Consider the following 22059-nt stretch of genomic DNA (forward strand, 5'->3'; position numbering starts at 1 on the left):
AACCAGCCGGGCGCCGGAAGCGGCACTTTTATAGCCTCGGAAACAGGAAGTGGGCCCTGCGACGGGGGGCGGCGTTGGTCAATCCTGGCTGCGCGGCACGCTCCGGCTTCTCGCCGGAGGGAGGGAGGGAGGGAGGGAAAGGAAAGGGCGGGGCTGCTCTTAAAGGGCCCGCGCGCCATTTTCTCCAGGGCGGGGGGGGGTGGATGGAGAGGGAAGGGTTGGGGTGCTGGCTAGCAAAAGCAATAGGGAAAGGAGGGAAGGACGGGGTGGTGGGGAAAGGGCTCTGCCCAGGGGGACCCGCTTGGTGAATCTGGGCCAGGCCCGCTCAAGCCAGCCTACCTCGCAGGGTTGCTGGTGAGCAGATCTAAAAGGGGTTCCTAAGGATGTCTGTCAGTCTCTCTACCTCTAGCTATCCATTATCTATCCATCATTATTTATCATCTATTCATTATCTGTCTATCTCTACCATCTGTCTGTCTGTCAATCATGTACCCATCTCTCTCTCTCTCTCTCTCTCTCATGTATCCATATCTATCTATATTTACCCATTATCTATCCATCATTATTTATCATCAGTCCATTATCTATATCTCTTATCTATCATGTACCCATATTTATTTATCTATATCTATCTCTAACCATTATCCATCTATTTATCTATCATCTATCCATTATCTATCTCTCCCCCTATATCAATCATGTACCCATACATATCTATATCTATATCTATCTATCTATCTATCTATCTATCTATCTATCTATCTAATCTATCTATCTATCTGCCTATTTATCTATCTATCATGTATCCATAGCTATCTACCTCTATTTACCCATTATCGATCATTTATCTATCCATTATCTATATCTTGATCTATCATGTACCCATATCTATTTATCTATATCTATTTCTACCCATTATCAATCATCTATTCATCCATCATCTATCCATTATCTATCTCTACCCTCTATCATCTATGTATCATGTACATCTATCTATCTATCTATCTATCTTATCTATCTATCTATTTATCTATCCATTATCTATCCATTATCTGTCTATCTCTACCCTCTATCTGTCTGTTTGTCTACCTACCTACCTACCTGTCTCCCACCTTTATTATTTTTACAAATAATACAAGGTGGTGAACTTACCTAATCCTCGTCCCTCCTCCTGTTTTCCCCAGCACAACAACCCTGCGAGGTGGGCTGGGCTGGGCAAGGGGGACCGGCGCAAAGTCACCAGCTAGCTTAACAATTTCCTGGCTGCAAAAGAATTTCTGTTCCCAATCCATGATCCTTTGTCAAGGGCTTTCCTCCCTACATCAATTTGAGAGCTTCAGAAAAGAAATTTAAAAAATAACAAAATATATGCACTACCTGACTGTTGTTACATCCTCTAACCCCCACTCCTTTAATTTCAAACTATTCACTACTGACCTCACCCCATTCCTAAGAGGTCTATAAGGGGCGTGCATAAGTGCACCATCACGCCTACCATCCCTGTCCTATTGTCCCCATTTATTCGTACCTATTTCCTGTATTCTTACGTTTATACTTCTACCTATTCTCTTGTAAGCATTTGACAAATCAAACAAACAAATAAATATAAAATTAAATTTTAAAAAAAGGCATGCGCACAAGAAAGATGGTTTTGAAAACACTGCTCAGAAGTCACTTATTCATTCGGTGTATTTGGGGCTTTAAATCGTCTACTTAAGTGGCTTCCCAGCCCATTTTTCAAAACCATTTTCCCAAAATGGTTTAATTCCCGAAGACGTGACGTGTTTCAAAGAAAGGCCACCCTAACATTCGGTGTTGCTTGTCGTCCATCTGCAGAATAACACGGTGGCGTTTTGCGAAATAAACCTCGCGCTGAACAGCGGGTCAGTCTAAATGACCTCGAGGTCGCCTTCTGAAACAGGTTTTCCCCCCGCCAACCACCACCACCTTAAGGATAAATCCCCAAGCAAGCTGGAACTGCCACAACGCCCCCTTGAAAAGGTTTTTCCACCCGTTGTCGCCTGCGCTGTGCCTTGGGAATGTGAAGCAAGATTATTACGCCCTTTAGGGCTGTGCATCATTGTTCTTCTCCAGCCAGCATGAAGTGCAATTCTTGGAACGGGGCAACCTTTCATCCCGTAGCCTCTCCCTTTGCAAATGAGGCTCTGCGTGGGAGCTGCTGGCAAGGACGGCAGCCTGTCTGTTTATTGAACGAGGGCTAATAAGTTGTCTTCCTGCCCTTGAGGAAGGGTTGGCAGAGCGGAGGAGGAGGAGGAAGAGCGTCTACCTGTTCTCAAAAGCACCTGAAGGCAGGACAAGAAGCAACAGGTGGGGAAACTCATTAAGAAGAGAAGCAGCCTAGATGTTAAGGAGGAATTTCCTGACTGAAAACAATGGAAAACCAGTGGAACTGCTTGCCACCTGAAATTGTGGGTGCTTCATTTCTGGAGGTTTTTAAGAAGAGACTGGACAGTCACTTGTCCGAAATGGAAGAGGGTTTCCTATTTGAGCGGGGGGCTGGACTAGAAGACCTCCAAGGCCCCTTCCTACAGGACTATCTGTAGCTAATAGCGCAGAGAAGAGCGGCTGACATGATTGAAGGCCTGGAGACTTAAAACATAGGAAGAAGAACGGTTGCGGGAACTGGGCCTGGCTGGTCTAGGGAAGAGAAGGACCAGGGGAGACAGGAGAGCATCTTCCAATACTTGATGGAGCAGGAAGGGGTAGATTATAAAAAGATGGTACAGATTTTTTTCCCCCCTGCTTCTACATGTTTCCTGCTTCGATAATTCTAGGATTCATCCTGGCTTCTAAGGAAAAAAACAAAACCCTATTAACTCCCTTCGGATTTAATTAAGGTTTATTTTGATTTGCTAGGGGATAAGGAATTCCCAGGTTAGAACGTTTGAGCTTCTGGCTAACTATTCAGGTTGTTAATCAGGATGCAGAGATCTAAATCGTTTCTTTTCCGTGGACTAAACCATCATCTTATTTTTAAACTCGCTCAGTAACCAGGCTTTGCTACGAAACAATATAGCGGGGATTAATTTTTGTGGAGGAAAATAAGGGGGAAAAAAAATTCTGCCTCTGCCTACCAGCGTCCATGGGTATTCATCTGGCTACCATCCTTTCAGTGAGTGAGAGAGTTGAGGGCTCTTTGGAAACTGAAACAGTATTTGCTGTGTGAGAGCAAGGAGACAGCAAGGAGCCTGGGTGTGGCTTAGCTCAACTGTTCTGTACTCAAGCTGCTTGGTGCTGTGAAAGTGAAACTCCTCTGCTTGTGTTTTGCATTTGGAAGAGGTTTCTTTTTGGGTGGGGAGGGGGAGTAGAACTCCTCAGCATCAGAGCATGTTAATAGTAATAATTCAGACCCCTCACATCCTGGACATAAACAGTTTCAACTCCTACCTTCAAAATGACGCTATAGAGCACTGCACACCTGAACAACTAGACACAAGGACAGTTTTTCCCCCGAATGCCATCACTCTGCTAAACAAATAATTCCTTCAACACTGTCCAACTTTTACAAAGTCTGCAGTACTATTGCTATTAATCTTCTCATCACTCCTTATTGCCCATCCCCTCCCACTTGTGACTGTATGACCGTAAATTTGTCACTTGTATCCTAATGATTTATATTGACTGTTTCCTGGTATGATTTGATTGCTTGTTGTACCCTATGACTATTATTAAGTGTTGTACTGGATGGTTCTTGACAAATGTATCTTTTCTTTTATGGACACTGAGAGCATTTGCACCAAGACAAATTCCTTGTGTGTCCAACCACACTTGGCCATAAAGAATTTTCTATTTTCTTTTCTTTTCTGTTCTATTCTATTCTAATTTCTTTTCTATTCTAATGTCTATTCTATTCTATATTCTATTCTATTCTGACTATCACTAAGTGTTGTATCTTATGATTCTTGATGAATGTATTTTATTTTTTATCTTATGTACACTGAGAGCATTTGCACCAGAGACAAATTCCTTGTGCGTCCAATCACACTTGGCCAATAAAGAATTTTCTATTTTCTTTGCTTTTCTGTTCTATTCTATTCTAATTTCTATTCTAACTTCTATTCTGTTCTACTCTATTCTAATTTCTTTTCTATTCTAATTTCTATTCTATTCTATATTCTATTCTATTCTGACTATCACTAGGTATTGTATCTTATGATTCTTGATGAATGTATTTTATTTTTTATCTTATGTACACTGAGAGCATTTGCACCAGAGACAAATTCCTTGTGTGTCCAATCACACTTGGCCAATAAAGAATTTTCTATTTTCTTTTCTTTTCTTTTCTGTTCTATTCTATTCTAATTTCTTTTCTATTCTAATTTCTATTCTATTCTATATTCTATTCTATTCTGACTATCACTAGGTATTGTATCTTATGATTCTTGATGAATGTATTTTATTTTTTATCTTACGTACACTGAGCATTTGCACCAGAGACAAATTCCTTGTGTGTCCAACCACACTTGGCCAATAAAGAATTTTCTATTCTGTTCTATTCTAAGTCTTGGTTCTTCAAGGTCACTGAGTTCCTCATGGCCACCGGATTTCTTCACAACCAACTTTTTTGGGGGTGGGTGGGCCAATTTCCTTTGAAGACATCCTCCGTTGCAATTGCATTCATCCCACCATGTTGTCTTTTTTGTGTTGGGACGACGACTCGTTCTTCTTGTTTGACATTCTGTCATCATTTGACACTCTTTGGGTAACATACCTTACTACAGTGATGTAAGGCCTGGTCTCGGTGTACCAGTCTTTCCTGGTGATAACCATCTTGCAGGATCAACCTTTTGTGTTCCTGGCGTTTTGATCACCAGGAGAGAAAATTAAAGCACAACGCGCCTGCCAACAAGCGACTTTAACCTGCGTTGTTTTTTGGGTCCACCGTTTACCTTGTCCAGGAGAACAAATTGTTCCCGTGTAGACCCAACAGAGACAAATACAATCAGGACAGGATGGGACAATTGTATTTCCATTCATCACATGTAAACAAGAGGTTGAGACTCTGGAAAGGAGGCAGAGAAGAGCAACATAGAGGACTAGGAGGCTGAAAGCTATAAAACGTACGAAAAACAGTTGCTGGAATTGGGTATGTCTAGATAACAGATAAACAGAGTTGGAAGGGACCTCGTAGGTCATGTAGTCCACCCCCTGCCCAAGCAGGAGACCCTACACCATTTCTGACCAAGGGGAGTCCAACCTCTTCTTGAAAGTCTTAAGTGATGAAGCTCCCACAACTTCCGAAGGCAACTTCTGTTCCATGGGTCGATTGTCCTCCGTGTCAGAAAGTTTCTCCTTATTTCCAGGTTAAATCTCTCCTTGATCAGTTTCCATCCATTCTTCCTTGCTTAGAGGGATCTCGGCATAGCTGATCGTGGGAAGCGCTGATCATCGGGAGGGAAAAAAGAAAAGGAAATACCAGTTCGGCCAAACCAGTAGCTATTTTTTTACTACTGGTTCGGGTGAACATTAAAATTTTTTACTACCGGTTTGTCTGAACCGGGCTGAACCAGTAGAATACCACCACTAGACTGGAGGCTGAAACATGCGAAGAACGGTTGCAGGAACCGGGCCTGGCTAGTCTAGGGAAGAGAAGAACCAGGGAGACAGGAGAGCAGCCTTCCAATATCTGAGGGGCTGCCCCAGAGAAGAGGAAAGGGTCAAGCTATTCTCCAAGGCACCTTTGAAGGCCAGACAAGAAATAATGGATGGAAACTGAACAAACCTTCTTCAACCAATTCACCATCACCCAAGACTAGGCACGCGCGCCCCCAAGTACCTCAATTCAAACTACAACTGGCCTTAAATGCAAGCTACTCAATGCAAGAAGCCTTGTAAATAAAATACCTGAATTTCTCCTCTTACTAAATATGGCTAAATTCGACGTCATATTTGTCTGTGAAACGTGGCTCAACGCATCTCTCCCTGACTCCATTACCACAGTAAGAGACTATCATGTTTACCAATCCGATTGTGAAATCCGTAGAGGAGGTGGTGTTGCTATCTTCTATAAAAAGTCCTTACATCTAAAAAATATCCAAGTTACCCAAGAGCTTGCTCTTCCTGAGACCATTATCTGTGAACTGCCTTTAAATATCACATTTCGGTTCTACTAACATGGACAACATCCTGCCCACACGCTTTTATCTTTCTTGGTGACTTCAATCTACCTCATATTAACTGGACCCTAAACGAATGTACAACTGAACCCATACATGCAACCTTCTACAATGCTGTAACAAATCTGGGACTGGAACAACTAGTAACCAACAATACTAGGCTTAACAACTGCCTCGATCTCATGTTCTGCAATAGTTTGAATTCAATTTACGGAATACAAATTAAAGAACCCTTTTCCAACAGTGACCATAACATGATTGACTTTTCTCTCAACATACGTCCACACAAAAATCATCATCATGACAAAATCCCCAATTATAACTTCAAAAAAGGCAACTATGATCTTATAATCAACGATCTCTCTTCCCTTGATTGGCAATTTCTATTCACTGGATGCAATACTGTTAAAGACCATTACAACATATTTTTACTTGAAGTCAAAAGAGTCATCAAACTCTATGTACTAATAACAACTCCCCAAAGCAGGAAAAACAGATTAACCATAACAATAAGGAAGCTTCAATCCAAAAAGAGATCACTCTGGCAGAAAAACAAATCTGGTCACATTGCCAACTTCAAAAGCCGATACAAAAATTTATGCCACCAGATAAAGACTGAATGCACCAATTATCACATTAAACAAGAGGAAAGCCTTCTACGCACCAATTCCACCCGCGCTTTTTACAGTTTTGTAAACAACAAACTAAAAGACTCAAGGTCCATCCTACCCCTGAAAGGAACTAATGGTAAAGACTGCAACAACGACACCATGAAAGCCAACCTCTTTAACACATTCTTTGGCTCAGTATTTGTAAACAGTAATGGATCAAGCCCAGTATTTCCTAGTCGAACCACAGACAACTACAATGATCTAATACATATCGATTTTACAGAAGACAATGTTGAAAAAGCACTACGCAATCTAAAACCATCTCTATCTATTGGACTGGACGGAATATGTGCCTACTTCTTAAAAAAGCTATCCACTGCCATAGCTGAACCTCTAAGCATAATCTTTGAAAAATCTTTCAAGACCAGCTCCTTGCCAAAACTATGGTCACAAGCCACGGTCATCCCCATCTTCAAAAAGGGAGACCCCAGCCTAGTTGAAAATTACAGACTAATCTCCTTATGCTGCGTCACCTGTAAAGTCATGGGATCAATTATTAACCAATCCATTATCCTCCACTTAGAGACAAACAACCTAGTCTCTAATAAACAATTTGGTTTCAGAAAAAAACTATCCTGTAATCTGCAACTCTTACACTGCAAAAACATATGGACTACACAACTCGATCAGGGCAAAGCAATAGACACAATCTACATAGACTTCTGTAAAGCCTTTGATTCAGTGGTACATGACAAACTACTCCTAAAACTAAAATCTTATGGTATTTCTGGACATCTACATAACTGGATAGAAGCGTTCCTGTCAAACAGACAACAAATGGTCAAAATTGGGAGCATCCTATCAAATTCTGTACCTGTCAACAGTGGTGTCCCCCAAGGCAGTGTTGTAGGACCAACTCTCTTCATACTCTACAAAAATGACCTCTGTGATCATATTAAGAGCAACTGTGTTTTCTTCGCTGATGATGTAAAGCTATTCAACACCACAGACAATCCTGCTACCCTTCAAAAACACCTTGACTATGTATCAGAATGGTCAAATAAATGGCAACTTCAAATCTCAACAAATAAATGCTCTGTCCTACATATTGGCAGAAAAAAAATCAGAAAATAAAATACAAGCTAAATAGTCAAGACCTTGTTGAGGATCCAAACTCTGTCAAGGATCTTGGAGTACTCATCAAGTGCTAGAGCCCACTGTAAGTACATAGCCAAAAAGGCATGAAGAGTTGTTAATCTAATCCTACGTAGCTTCTTCTCTGGTAATATCACACTACTAACTAGAGCATACAAAACATTGCTAGACCTATACGTATACCTATACTCATCAGTCTGGAACCCACATTACACATCCGATATTAACACAGTTGAGAAAGTCCAGAAATATTTTGCAAGAAGAATTCTCCACTCCTCTACTCGTTGCAGAATACCTTATGGCAGGGGTCCCCAACCACCGGGCCGCGGACCGGTACCGGGCCGTGGATCATTTGGTACCGGGCCGCAAAGAAAATAAAAATAAAAATGGCGTCTTTCTTCGCCTTCGGTGAATGCTGCTGGGATCAGGGATCAAGGACACAAATGAAAGAAGGGGAGGGAGGAAGCAACCAAAGCCCGTCCTGCTCTCCGGCTCAGCGGCTTCCGTTTCCTCCCGCCTCGTTCCTCTCTCAGTCGCTCTCTCGCTCCTCCACCAGCCCAGGAAGAAACTGCTTCAAAGAAGCCGGGAGGGTGGCTTTTCCTGTCGGCGCAGCTCCTCCGAAGAGCCCGTTCACCCCTACCTCGCCGCCCGCGGTTCAATCCAGTGCTCCGTTCTGCCTGCCTGCCTTCGTTTCTGGTTGTTTCGGAGCAGCTTCGGCCGAGTAAAAGAGGCGAATAGTTATTATTCTCAGCCGAAGCTGGTCCGAAACAACCAGAAACGAAGGCAGGCTGGCAGAACGGAGCACTGGATTGAACTGCGGGCGCGGGGTGGGTGAACGGGCGCTCGGAGGAGCTGCACCGACAGGAAAAGCCACCCTGCCGGCTTCTTTGAAGCAGTTTCTTCCTGGGCTGGTGGAGGAGCGAGAGCGCGACTGAGAGAGGAATGAGGCAGACACTGAGGGATGAGGCTGAGGGAGGCGGGCCTGAGAGGCGGGGCTTCTCAGCCATCCTGCAGGGACTTGTCCTGAGCCTCCCTGAACTTGGTGGTTTGCTGGCAGACGTTTTATTACCCGACTAGGTAACAACATCAGATGTTATCTAGGCAGGTAATGAAACGTCTGCAAGCATCCCCCCCAACCCTTGAAAAAGTGTTTCTGCGTGAAACTGGTCCCTGGTACAAAACAGGTTGGGGACCACTGCCTTATGGCACCAGACTTGAAACTCTAGACCTAGAAAACCTTGAATTACGCCGTCTTTAGTCTGATCTAAGTATAGTATATAAAATCATACATTGCAATGTCCTACCAGTCAATGAATACCAACCATAACAACACGAGCGCACACAATAGATACAAACTCAAGGTAAACTGCACCAGACTTGATTGCAGGAAATACGACTTCAGCCACAGAGTGGTCAATGTCTGGAATCCTCTACTCTGTGGTTTCTTCCCCAAACCCCCAAAACTTTAACCTTAGACTGCCTACTATTGACCTCACCCCTTTCCTAAGAGGTCTGTAGGGGGCGTGCATAAGCACCTCAATCGTGCCTACCGTCACTGTCCTACTGTTTTTTATTTTTCTTATAAGTCGTGTATTCAAAACTATATTTATTCTTGTACCTGTATCTTGTAAGCGATTGACAAATCAAATAAATACTTAAAAAAGGAGAGATTCAACCTGGAAATAAGGAGAAACTTTCTGACAGGAAGAACAATCCACCCATGAAACAGAAGTTGCCTTGGGAAGTTGTGGGAGTGCCATCCCTGAAGGCTTTCAAGAGGAGACTGGACCGCCATCGGTCAGAGATGCTGTAGGGTCCCCTGCTTGGGCGGGGTGGGGTGCGGGTTGGACTAGATGACCTTTAAGGTCCCTTCCAACTCTGCCAATCTGTTCATCTATACATTTTGTCGTCGCTTGAAAATGGATCACTTATAAAGGTTAATGTTGCTTGAAGGCGGATCAGTTATAGGTTTGATTTATTTAAAGTTAGAAATCAAAGCAATGCAGCGCTAAGGATTTCCTCGCCGAGAGGGAAGATGCGCCGTCTGAAGTCACGCGGGTTAACTAAGAGGTTGCTCTAGAGTAAGAATGCCTTCACCTGAAAAAAAAAGAAAAGGGAAAAAAAAAAAGGATCAAAATTGGCCGCCAACGGTAAAATTAACAAAGCAACGAACAAAAATAAATTGATTCCTAGGCAACCCAATAAAAACACAGCCAACTGGTTGAGTGAAGAGCCACGGTTTTTATTCGGACGCTACCAGAAAGGAATTAAAGCAATTTATAAGGCCTACTCATCTCACACCCTGACTTTGGGCTGCAAACAGGAAATTAAAACCCAAAGAGAGGAAAACAACACAATTTGTAGCAATGAAATTTCGACCACAATCTGTCGATCTATCCTGAGGCGAAGAGCAAAACAATCACTTCCTTTTGTAGTCGAAGAGAGACAACCACGACAAAACCAGGGCTGCCTTGCCTCCCACCCCAAAGATGGAGGTCCTTCATAGTTAGTAAGCCTCAGGTAAGGCCACACCTGGAAAAATTGCATCCAGGGTTGATGATGGCCGCATTATAAAAAAGGTGTTGAGACTCTGGAAAGAGCGTAGAGAAGAGTCCCTGCCTGCTTTGCCTGATTTTGGGTAAAAGTTGCTCTTTTTAAATAAAAAAAAAATTCAATATTTACATAAATATTTTATAATATTTACATCCTAGCCACGCCCAGCCAGTCCCATGACCACCAAGCCACGCCCAGTCAGCAAGCCACGCCCAGTCAGTCCCATGACCACCAAGCCACACCCACAAAATAGGCCACGCCCCACTTTGTTCAGAAATTTGAATCCCGCCCCTGGATAGATGATGTGGTATCCCTCCCCCCTCCGTGGAGGGAGGGCTATTTAATTTGGAGACAGATGGCCTCTTAGGGACCCCCTTTCAAACCTAGGAGAACAAACCCATCAGGACTAGATTCAGACCTTGCATTGAAAAGACAAAAGCCCTTCTTCTGAAGACAGCCAAGTCCACATGTTGGACAGAGAGGACCGCTGGTTTGAAATGGGTTCGAATTGCCAAACAGGTGAATTTGGATCCTGGGACCGGGATGGGGTCGTAAGTGCGAGGATCATTCGTAAGTTATATTTTTCAGTGCCGTTGTAAATTTCAAATGGGGGCTAAGGGAACGCTTGTGATTCAGGGGCCGCCTGCCTTAAGAAATGAAGTAGCTGCTTTTCTGCTTTCTGACTAATATAGAAACGTGACATCCGATTAACATTTATCCTGACTGTTTTGGTTTTTTTTCGGAGAAAGGTGTGAATCAGAAGTAAAATCAGAAATACTTACAGGGCGGTGTGGCTTGAAGCATCGGTTTTCTTGAAGCACTTTCAGGAAAAGTGAAAAAGAGAAGGGAAAGGAAGGAGGACAAAGAGGAGGGAAGGTAGGAAGGGGAAAGAAAGAAGGAAGGAAGGAAAGAAAGAAAAAGAAACAGAGAGAAAGAAAGAAAGAAAGAAAGAAAGAAAGAAAGAAAGAAAGAAAGAGAGAGAGAGAGAGAGAGAGAAAGAAGGAAAGAAAGAAAAGGCGAGAGAGAAAGAAAGAAAAGGAAAGAAAGAAAATGAAATAGAGAGAGAGAAGAAAAAGAAAGAAAATATTTATTTATTATACTAATAAGGAAGAATATTTGTAGCTCAGGGTTGACGTGAGACAGACCTTGGTGCTCTCTGAGCTTGGCTGTTTTCTTGCAGACGTTTCATGACCCAACTAGGTACCATCATCACATCATAGTTAGTGACTAGCACTGATGACATTACCTAGTTGGGTCATGAAACGTCTGCAAGAAAACAAGCCAGCTCAGAGAGCACCAAGGACCCTACAGTCCTTCCTCCTCCTCCTTGCAACCCCACCTTCCTTCTAGCACTGATGATGTTACCTAGTTGGGTCATGAAACATCTGCAAGAAAACAAGCCAGCTCAGAGACCATCAAGAACCCTTCATTTATCATGGTTAGAAACGGACCAATTCCCTCCACGAGTGACTCTTTGGGCACAATATCCAGGTTATTTATTTATTTATAATTCAAATTTCTTAACTGCCCATCTCCCTCAAAAAAGAGGGGGGGGCGGCTTGCGCATTGAGGAGGGGCCGCGTGTCAGCCTGGATTTTTGTTCAGTTTGGCAGGATAATTCCCTTCCCTCCCCCGGCAATCACTCCGTGGTCCAAAATGCTTGGAAACCCGACTTTAAGATTAACATCGTTACTACCATAGGTGGTGGACCTGCCCAAAGGCAAAAAAAAATTTTTGGAGAAAAATGCATACATGGATAGAGAAAACAATAAAGCAACATATATAGATAAAGCCAGAAATGTTTTTGTTAGGTATTTGGCCAGGAAAAAATATAATAAAGAGAATATATATTTAATATTGCATGTGGCGATGGCAGCGAGAATGGCATTTGCACAACATTGGAAAAAAGAGGAAACTCCTTCAAGAGGAAAATGTAATTAAAATATATATATATTAGATAAGTGCGGAAATGGATAAGTTAACATTAAAGATAAAGGATAAAGAAGACACCAAATATTTTTTAATTTGGGATTTGTTTTTACCGTGTTGCTTGCAACTTTACAATTTATATTGTTTTATTTGTTTCCTAGTATGATTTGGTTGCTTCTTAGTAACCTGTGACTATCACAAGGTGTTGTATCTTATGATTCCTGATGAATGTATTTTATTTTTCTTTTAGGTACATTGAGAACATATACACCAAAGACAAATTCCTTGTGTGTCCAATCACACTGGGCCAATAAAGAATTCTGTTCTGTTCTATTCCATTCCATTCCATTCTTTTCCTGTTTTTATTCTATTCCCACATTCTCTATTCTATTCTATTCTATTCTATTCTATTCTACTCTACTCTACTCTACTCTATTATATTCCAGTTTTTATTCTATTCCCATATTCTCTATTCTATTCTATTCTATTCTACTCTACTCTACTCTACTCTACTCTATTATATTCCACTGTTTTTATTCTATTCCCATATTCTCTATTCTATTCTATTCTACTCTACTCTACTCTACTCTATTATATTCCAGTTTTTATTCTATTCCCATATTCTCTATTCTATTCTATTCTATTCTATTCTATTCTATTCTACTCTATTATATTCCAGTTTTATTCTATTCCCACATTCTCTATTCTATTCTATTCTATTCTATTCTATTCTACTCTACTCTACTCTACTCTACTCTACTCTATTATATTCCACTGTTTTTATTCTATTCCCATATTCTCTATTCTATTCTATTCTATTCTACTCTACTCTACTCTATTATATTCCAGTTTTTATTCTATTCCCATATTCTCTATTCTATTCTATTCTATTCTATTCTATTCTATTCTACTCTATTATATTCCAGTTTTTATTCTATTCCCACATTCTCTATTCTATTCTATTCTATTCTATTCTACTCTACTCTACTCTACTCTACTCTACTCTACTCTATTATATTCCACTGTTTTTATTCTATTCTCATATTCTCTATTCTATTCTATTCTATTCTACTCTACTCTACTCTACTCTATTATATTCCAGTTTTTATTCTATTCCCATATTCTCTATTCTATTCTATTCTATTCTATTCTATTCTACTCTACTCTACTCTACTCTATTATATTCCACTGTTTTTATTCTATTCCCATATTCTCCTCTACTCTACTCTACTCTACTCTACTCTACTCTACTCTACTCTATTATATTCCAGTTTTTATTCTATTCCCATATTCTCTATTCTATTCTATTCTACTCTATTATATTCCAGTTTTTATTCTATTCCCACATTCTCTATTCTATTCTATTCTATTCTATTCTATTCTATTCTATTCTATTCTATTCTATTCTACTCTACTCTACTCTATTATATTCCACTGTTTTTATTCTATTCTCATATTCTCTATTCTATTCTATTCTACTCTACTCTACTCTACTCTACTCTACTCTACTCTATTATATTCCAGTTTTTATTCTATTCCCATATTCTCTATTCTATTCTATTCTATTCTATTCTATTCTACTCTACTCTACTCTACTCTATTATATTCCACTGTTTTTATTCTATTCCCATATTCTCTATTCTATTCTACTCTACTCTACTCTACTCTACTCTACTCTATTATATTCCAGTTTTTATTCTATTCCCATATTCTCTATTCTATTCTATTCTATTCTACTCTATTATATTCCAGTTTTTATTCTATTCCCACATTCTCTATTCTATTCTATTCTATTCTACTCTACTCTACTCTACTCTACTCTATTATATTCCACTGTTTTTATTCTATTCCCATATTCTCTATTCTATTCTATTCTATTCTATTCTATTCTACTCTACTCTACTCTACTCTACTCTACTCTACTCTACTCTATTATATTCCACTGTTTTTATTCTATTCCCATATTCTCTATTCTATTCTATTCTATTATATTCCAGTTTTTATTCTATTCCCACATTCTCTATTCTATTCTATTCTATTCTATTCTATTCTATTCTACTCTACTCTACTCTACTCTACTCTACTCTACTCTATTATATTCCACTGTTTTTATTCTATTCCCATATTCTCTATTCTATTCTATTCTACTCTACTCTACTCCTGTTTTTATTCTATTCCCATATTCTCTATTCTATTCTACTTTACTCTATTTTATCCTTTTTTTTTTTTACCAATGGTTAGATAATAAAGGTAGAACTAATTTCTAGTTGGAAGTTGGAAGAATACTATGATATACAAGGAAAAGAATATTACTATTACTAATATTATGTATATGTAAAATGACCCAGACAACACACAGTTTATTAAATACTTATATATGTGAGTTTTTTGTTTTTTTTTAAAAGGAAGAACATTGGGGGGGCTTTTGGTTCCTTTTGGCCGAAGGCCCTGGCGATAGGAAGCGGGCGGGAGTCGCTCCCTCTCTGCCGCTCCTTCGCCCAGATGTTAGGCAGATGTGAAGCCACTGCACCAAGCCCATTACCTACCTACCTGAGGGTGCTGCATTTTGGCAGGAAGGCGGGAAGCAATTTGGAAGTCCGCCTGGGGCCAGGAGGTGGATGACAGCTCCTTTCTGGGGGGGGCTTGGGGGCGCGGCGTGTGGGCACCAGGACTCAAGCAGGAGCAACACCTCCTGCCGGCAAAGAAGGTTGTTTTTTCTGCCAGGGGTTTGTCTTTCTCGGGGAGACTCGGGTTTCAAAAATGAAGCAGCCCCCCCAACCCCCCCCACCCCAGGACTTCTGGGTCACATTCGGACATCCGAAAGGGCACCTACGACATTTATGGCTGAAGGAAATTTGCCTCTTGCCAGAAGGGGCCGCTTCTTTAAAAAAATGGGAGCATTACTAATATTAGGAGCATTATTAATGTTAATATTATTACTAGTATTATATATTATCCCAGGCTTTTCTCACCGCTCATCCCCACCCCACACCGCATCCCACCCCATGGCAGTGTCCCGCAGTGCCAAAGGCTAAATTTGGGGCTGTAGAAAGGACGGTCGTGTCTGGTTACGATAAAGGAGACCACAGGATGCTCGGGTTTTTTTTTTAAAAAAAAAATCTATCGCAATTGGTGTAGAGTTCAGCCCCACAAAGCTATGGCTAATTACAGGAGTCAGTCAGTCAGTCAGTCAGTCAGTCAGTCAGTCAGCCAGCCAGCCAGCCAGCCAGCCTGCCTGCCTGCCTGCCTGCCTGCCTGCCTGCCTGCCTATCTATCTATCTATCTATCTATCTATCTATCTATCTATCTATCTATCTATCTATCTATCTCTATCCATCATCTATCTCTGCCTGCCTGCCTGCCTGCCTGCCTGCCTGCCTGCCTGCCTATCTATCTATCTATCTATCTATCTATCTATCTATCTATCTATCTATCTATCTACCTATCTATCTATCTATCTATCCATCATTATCTACACGTCTGCCTGCCTGCCTGCCTGCCTGCCTATCCTATCTATCTATCTATCTATCTATCTATCTATCTATCTATCTATCTCTATCCATCATTATCTACACGTCTGTCTGCCTACCTGCCTGCCTGTCTGCCAGTAGTCCATCCATCCATCCATTCATATCCATCTATCTATCTCTGTCTAGCTATCCATCCATCCATCCATATCTATCAGTCTGTCTGTCTGTCTATATCTATCCATCATTATCTACCTACCTGCCTGCCTCTATCTGTCCATCCATATCTATCTTTCTTTCTTTCTTTCTTTCTTTCTTTCTTTCTTTCTTTCTTTCTTTCTTTCTTCCTATCTATCTATCTATCTATCTATCTATCTATCTATCTCTGTCTGTCTATCTATCTATCTATCTATCTATCTATCTATCTATCTCTATCTATGCCTATCTGTCCATCCATATCTATCTATCAGTCTTTCTCTCTGTCTATATCTATCTATCTATCCATCCATCTATCATTATCTATATATTGGTCTGTCTATCGGCCTACCTATCCGTCTGTCCGTCCATTCCCCCCCCATCTGTTCGTCCATCCATCTATCCATCCATCCATGTAAACACACATACAGACTTTTCCAAGTTCTACATATTTCATTTTCTTTCTTTCAAGCTCGCAACCCTCTTGACTGGATTTCTTGATATTTTTCTGCCCTTCCCCCCCTCAATTTGAATAGCTGCCCAGCTGGCAAAACGAACGATGATGCACGGCACTGTGTTCAATATTCCCTCTAGTAGGAGAAGGAGGAGCAGAGCCTGGGGGATGGAGTCAAGAAAGGAACCAGCTTGGAATCCTTGCGTTCCCACAAGACCGTCTAAATCCAACCCTTTGGATTGGAGGTTATCACTTCTTCATACAGACACAAAACTCAATTTCATGCTCATTTTTGTATTCTATTCCATATCTTATTACTGTTTTATATTTTCTACATAGTTTTTCCCCCTATTTTAATTTTCTCAACTTTATTTTAATTATCTCATCTCAATTCAAATCATTATATTTATACTTTGGTCTGTCCTGTTTCAATTTCATATTATTTTTTCTCATTAAACAAATTTTTCCCTGTAGTTACCAATTGGAGTATGGCACCTTTATATCTTTTAATTTTATCTATTCAAGCTCTTATTTAAGCTTCAATGTATACCTTTAAAATTATAGCATTCAATATAATACATAACTTCCAATCAATGTATTCCTTTAAAATTGTAGCATTCAATATAATACATAACTTCCAATCGAATTCTGCTTGGTACATTCTTAAAATACACACTATACTCTTAAAAAGAAAAAATTATATATATATATATGTAAATAAAACACACATTCCATTCCAATTCAATTCTATCATTAATATTCATTAAAACCTTAACATCTTTAACATTTCTTTTCAATTAAATATCATACTTCCGTGGGAGCACGTATAAACTTTCCATAGTTAATTCTTTTTTTCCCCATATTTTTCACTTATATTTTTATAAACCATTAATAATAATTAAAATGTTCCCATTTAATTCTCTCATTCATTTTAATTCATTTATTTATTAACAAACATTCCACTACATTACAGTAGATATTTTATCCATCATTTTAATCATATTTTCTAAATTTATTTCTGTTTGTAATATAACAATGCTATCTTAGGTACCTTTGCAGAATCCCTTTTACAATTAAATTTTCACCCATTATCTCTAAACAAGCTTATGGTTACAATTCTTATATCTTTTCCCTGTTTCTCTATTTCTTGTTTCTGTCTTTTACAACTTCTTTTCCTTACCCTCTTCCCCCTCTTCTTCTCCCTCCCCTTTTCCCCCCTCGTCTCTCTACTTCTAACTCTCTCATCTGTAATCCCCTCTTCCGTTGCTTTCTAATATTATACTTATCTTTCAAATTGTTCTTCTTTTTGGTTGTTTTTTCTGGTCTTAAACCTTTCACTTTCTTTCCCCCCTTTCCTTTTTTTGCCCCACTTAAAATTATTTGATCATTAAAGATGGCTTCTTCTTTGTCCCAATCTTCTTGTTCTGCAAGCATTTCTTGTTGTTTCTCATAGTTCCAGATCTCCATTTCTAAGAATTGAAATACGAAGCCAAAAGAACCTCTCCCTTCTTGTGCATCTTCTTTCCATTTTTTAAGTTCCATTTTCAGTTCTTCTAAGAGTGATACCATTTTGAAGACTTTTAAACAACCACCCGGTTAATTTTAGTCATCTAGATGCAAAAACCAAAAATCACCAAATAATCCAAATAATCCAAAGCTGTTTCTTCTTGCTTCTTTTTTCCACTTTCTCTTCCTGGGGTTCTATTATTTTGTTGTCAAATTTCAGTTAAAATGTATCTTTGAGGAATCTTGTTAAAATTTCACTGTAGGTTCCTTTTAGTTACAGTTCCATTCCTTAGTTCCAGGCAGTCTCCTCCATTTTTTCCAGATCCTGCCCTTCTATTCTTTTTTTTCCCTCCTTTCCTGCTTTTTAAAAACTTTTAAATATCCAGAAATCTTTATTCTCCCTTTGACTTTTATTTTCAGCTTAGATGCCTATTAATGTCAAAGTGGATTTTTTTTTCAATTTCTTGCTTAAGTCTTTTGGCTGTCAGTATAAGGAAGAGAAGAAAAAAAAAAACCTAATCCTTTCCCTTCTCTCTCCCCTTCGCAGCTTCAAAATCTTCTTTGGGAACAATGTTATTTAATTTAAATTCCAGGGTACTTTACATTGTTGCTTTTTTGGTTTAACCCGGTCGACCAAAACTTTCTCTTCTTATCTTCCTCCTGCACATTCTTTTCCGGTCGAGTTCTTCTTCGTGGTGGCCATTTCTGACCACCGCTGCAACCGCCTTCGGGAAAGGGAGTAATGGCCAGCTGGGGAAGAGAGATGCGGCTCTCCTCAATCCTGTTGGGAGTCTCCTCCTTCTTCACCACCTCTAAGGGGTGGCTTAGCCCCGAAACCAGTTGGCTTGGGGCGCTCTGGCGGCGAGCACAGATCAAAACCGCGCATGATCACGGATTTCGGTCTGTCACCGAAGAGACTCAAACCGGAAGCCCTGGTTGTTTCTGACTTCCAATATTATGTGGTGTAATTCCTGGGTTGTGTCAGATGAGGAATTACAACTAGACTTTGCCAATTAGATGCTATTCTAAATAAAAGAAATTATTATTGAAGATGGACTTTGCTGTTTTCTTTTTGAATGGATTTCATCACTTGGAAACCTGACAGAAAGGAGCAATTAAGAACTCAGGGTCAACGTGGGAGTAAGGCCACAGATGGACGATTAATGGCCCCTCCAATCAGAATTAAAAGAGGAGCAAAAGGGGAGGGGGCTTTTGCAGGAAACAACTCACTTGTTTGTCCATTCATTCCAGCCTCTTGAAGATTTCTCTGTAAACCCAGCCTTCCCTGCCAGCACTGAGTGTGGAACTATTTACCGGGCAACGTTCCAGGATTGCTAAAAGTCTGAGATAATTAGTCTGCCTTTGTGAGGCTGTTTGCCAAGCTGTTGGCTGATTGTGAATGAAAAAGAAAGGAAGGAAGGAAGGAAGGAAGGAAGGAAGGAAGGAAGGAAGGAAGGAAGGAAGGAAGAAAGAAAGAAAGAATAGAATAGAATAGAATAGAATAGAATAGAATAGAATAGAATAGAATAGAATAGAATAGAATAGAATAGAATAGAATTCTTTATTAGCCAAGTGTGATTGAACACACAAAGAATTTGTCTTGGTGCAAATGCTCTCAGTGCACATAAAAGAGACATTCGTCAAGAGCCAAGAAGCATCAGGTGCAACACTTAATGATAGTCATAGGGTACAATAGAATAGAATAGAAGGATGCAGGAATAGAATTTAAATAGAATGGGATGGGATGAGATGGAACAGGATAGAGAATAGAGTAGAGTAGAGTAGAGTAGAGTAGAGTAGAGTAGAGTAGAGTAGAGTAGAGTAGAAAATAGAAAGTAGAAAATAGAAAGTAGAACGTAGAATGTAGAAAATAGAAAATAGAATAGAACAGGAATATATGGAATGTGGATAGAAGAGAACAGAGAATAGAATAGAATAAAAGAATAGAGAAGAAAAGAGAATAGAATAGAACAGAACAGAATAGAATTCTTTATTGGCCACGGGTGATTGGACACACAATGAATTTGTCTTTGGTGCAAATGCTCTCAGTGCACATAAAAGAAAAGAGACTTTCATCAAGAGCCAAGAATCATCAAGTACAACACTTAATGATAGTCATAGGGTACAATAAGCAATCAAATCACGCACTAGGAAACAGGAAATAATTCACATTACTGTAAAAGAAGAGATTTTTGATGGGACTCAGAATTGACTGAGTGCTTTTGGGTGAGGCCTAGGACGGAACAGATTCCTGTTACCCTGATGCTTCGCATCTGGAAGATGCTTCTGAGTGGGCCCTAGCCACCCTCGAGCCCTCCCTACCTGTAGGAACTTCTGCCATCGAACAGCAAGAGCGAAGAGCGCTATGAGTGACAGGACCACGCCGGCAGCGATGACCGCTTCGGTGGGGAAAGGCAGCTTGCTCTCTGCGGGACAAAGGGAGAGAGAGAAGCCACCATCATCCAGTAAGATCCATTTTATTAAAGACATTCAACAGATGCCAATTCTATTCTCTGTTCTATTCTATTCTACCCCTGTTTCGTTTCTGTTTCTATTCTATTCTATTCTATTCTATTCTATTCTATTCTATTCTATTCTATTCTATTCCTATTTCTATTCTATTCTATTCTATTCTATTCTATTCTATTCTATTCTATTCTATTCTATTCCTATTTCTATTCTATTCTATTCTATTCTATTCTATTCTATTCTATTCTATTCTATTCTATTCTATTCTATTCTATTCTACTCCTATTTCTATTCTATTCTATTCGCTTCTATTCTATTCTACTCCTATTTCTATTCTATTCTATCTGCTATTCATTCTATTCTATTCTATTCTATTTCATTCTATTCTGTTCTATTCTATTCTATTCTGCTTCTATTCTATTCTGTTCTATTCTATTCTATTTCTATTCTATTCTATTCTTCTATTCTATTCTATTCTATTCTATTCTATTCTCCTATTCTATTCTATTCTACTCCTATTTCTATTCTATTCTATTTGTTTCTATTCTGTTCTATTCTGTTCTATTCTATTCTATTCTATTCTACTCCTTTCTATTCGTTTCTATTCGTTTCTATTCTATTCTATTATTTCTATTCTATTCTTCTCCTGTTTTTATTCTATTCTATTCCTGTTTCTATTCTGTTGTGTTCTGTTATTTTCTATTTTCTATTTTCTATTTTCTACTTTCTATTTTCTATATTCTATTCAATTCTATTTATATGTAAAAATAGTAGAGGTGGGATACAAATCAATAGACAGGAGTTACCTTCGATGACCAGGTGGAAATCCTTACGGCTCGTTCCACGCGGAGAGCGAGCCACGCAGGTGTACATCCCACCGTCCGAGGCTTGGACTCCCTTAATGGTCAGCTGAAAGAGCTCGCTGGTTTGGGAAACCCGGTAGCGGGAGTCCTCCAGGCGCAGGGTTTCGTTGTCCTTCAGCCAGGTAAGCTGAGCAGGAGGGTTGGCTTTGACATGGCAATCGAGGGTCACATCCCACTCGGCGGGGATGCCGGGCGGGTCTTCTCCAGTTAGGATGGGGGCGTCTGTGGAGCGGCAGAAGATGGGTCAGCAAAGAAAACCCAGGTTTGGGCAAATGCCCTGGGTGCCACCCAACCTCTCCCTGCCCGGTGCCTGTTAGGAATAACATAGGTTACCTAACGTAGTTTGGGTAAAATAATATATATAGACTATGATAGTAAGTTTAAGTGTGTGTCACTTTAAACTGCAAAGCATGGAATTTTGGGTGCGGTGTGAAACCGCCATAAGAGGGAGCAAGAGAACCTATTGGATTCCTGACGATTGCTGGTTTGATGGATTGATGGTTTGCTAACTGCGTGTTTTCCTACTGCTGAGTTGCTGAATGTCGAAGGAAGTGTGGAAAGGGAACTTCATGAGGACAGTGGTGATACCCAAGCAGGAAGAGCCCAAAGGGAACATCAGGCTAGCCATAAAAGCAAACTTGCATAGGAAAAGAGATTTGATAAAAGGTATTGAAAGAAGCCCTAGACAAAAGCCAAGTAATTAAAGCTAGGGAAACAAGA

At 40.0% G+C, this 22059-nt stretch overlaps 1 protein-coding gene across 2 annotated transcripts in view; it reads right to left on the reverse strand.

Annotated features, from left to right (window-relative positions):
- Nucleotides 1–9402: 9402 nt before the first annotated feature.
- TMIGD1 (transmembrane and immunoglobulin domain containing 1) overlaps nucleotides 9403–22059 on the reverse strand; it is a 30954-nt gene continuing 18297 nt past the window's right edge. The window contains exons 5-8 of one of the 2 annotated variants that reach the window (XM_087924394.1): nucleotides 21283–21561; nucleotides 20330–20433; nucleotides 11239–11276; nucleotides 9403–10000 (exon numbers count right to left, since the gene is read on the reverse strand). In XM_087924394.1, the coding sequence (XP_087780520.1) occupies nucleotides 9997–10000; nucleotides 11239–11276; nucleotides 20330–20433; nucleotides 21283–21561 (425 nt within the window). In that variant the 3' untranslated portion in view covers nucleotides 9403–9996. Of the gene's footprint in view, nucleotides 10001–11234; nucleotides 11277–20329; nucleotides 20434–21282; nucleotides 21562–22059 lie in introns of those variants that run through there. The other variant, XM_087924400.1, reaches the window with a different exon arrangement.

The sequence above is a fragment of the Pseudonaja textilis genome, chromosome 1 (assembly GCF_049901715.1).
Source record: "Pseudonaja textilis isolate UNSWEBS1 chromosome 1, rPseTex1.2, whole genome shotgun sequence".
Classification (NCBI taxonomy): domain Eukaryota; kingdom Metazoa; phylum Chordata; class Lepidosauria; order Squamata; family Elapidae; genus Pseudonaja; species Pseudonaja textilis.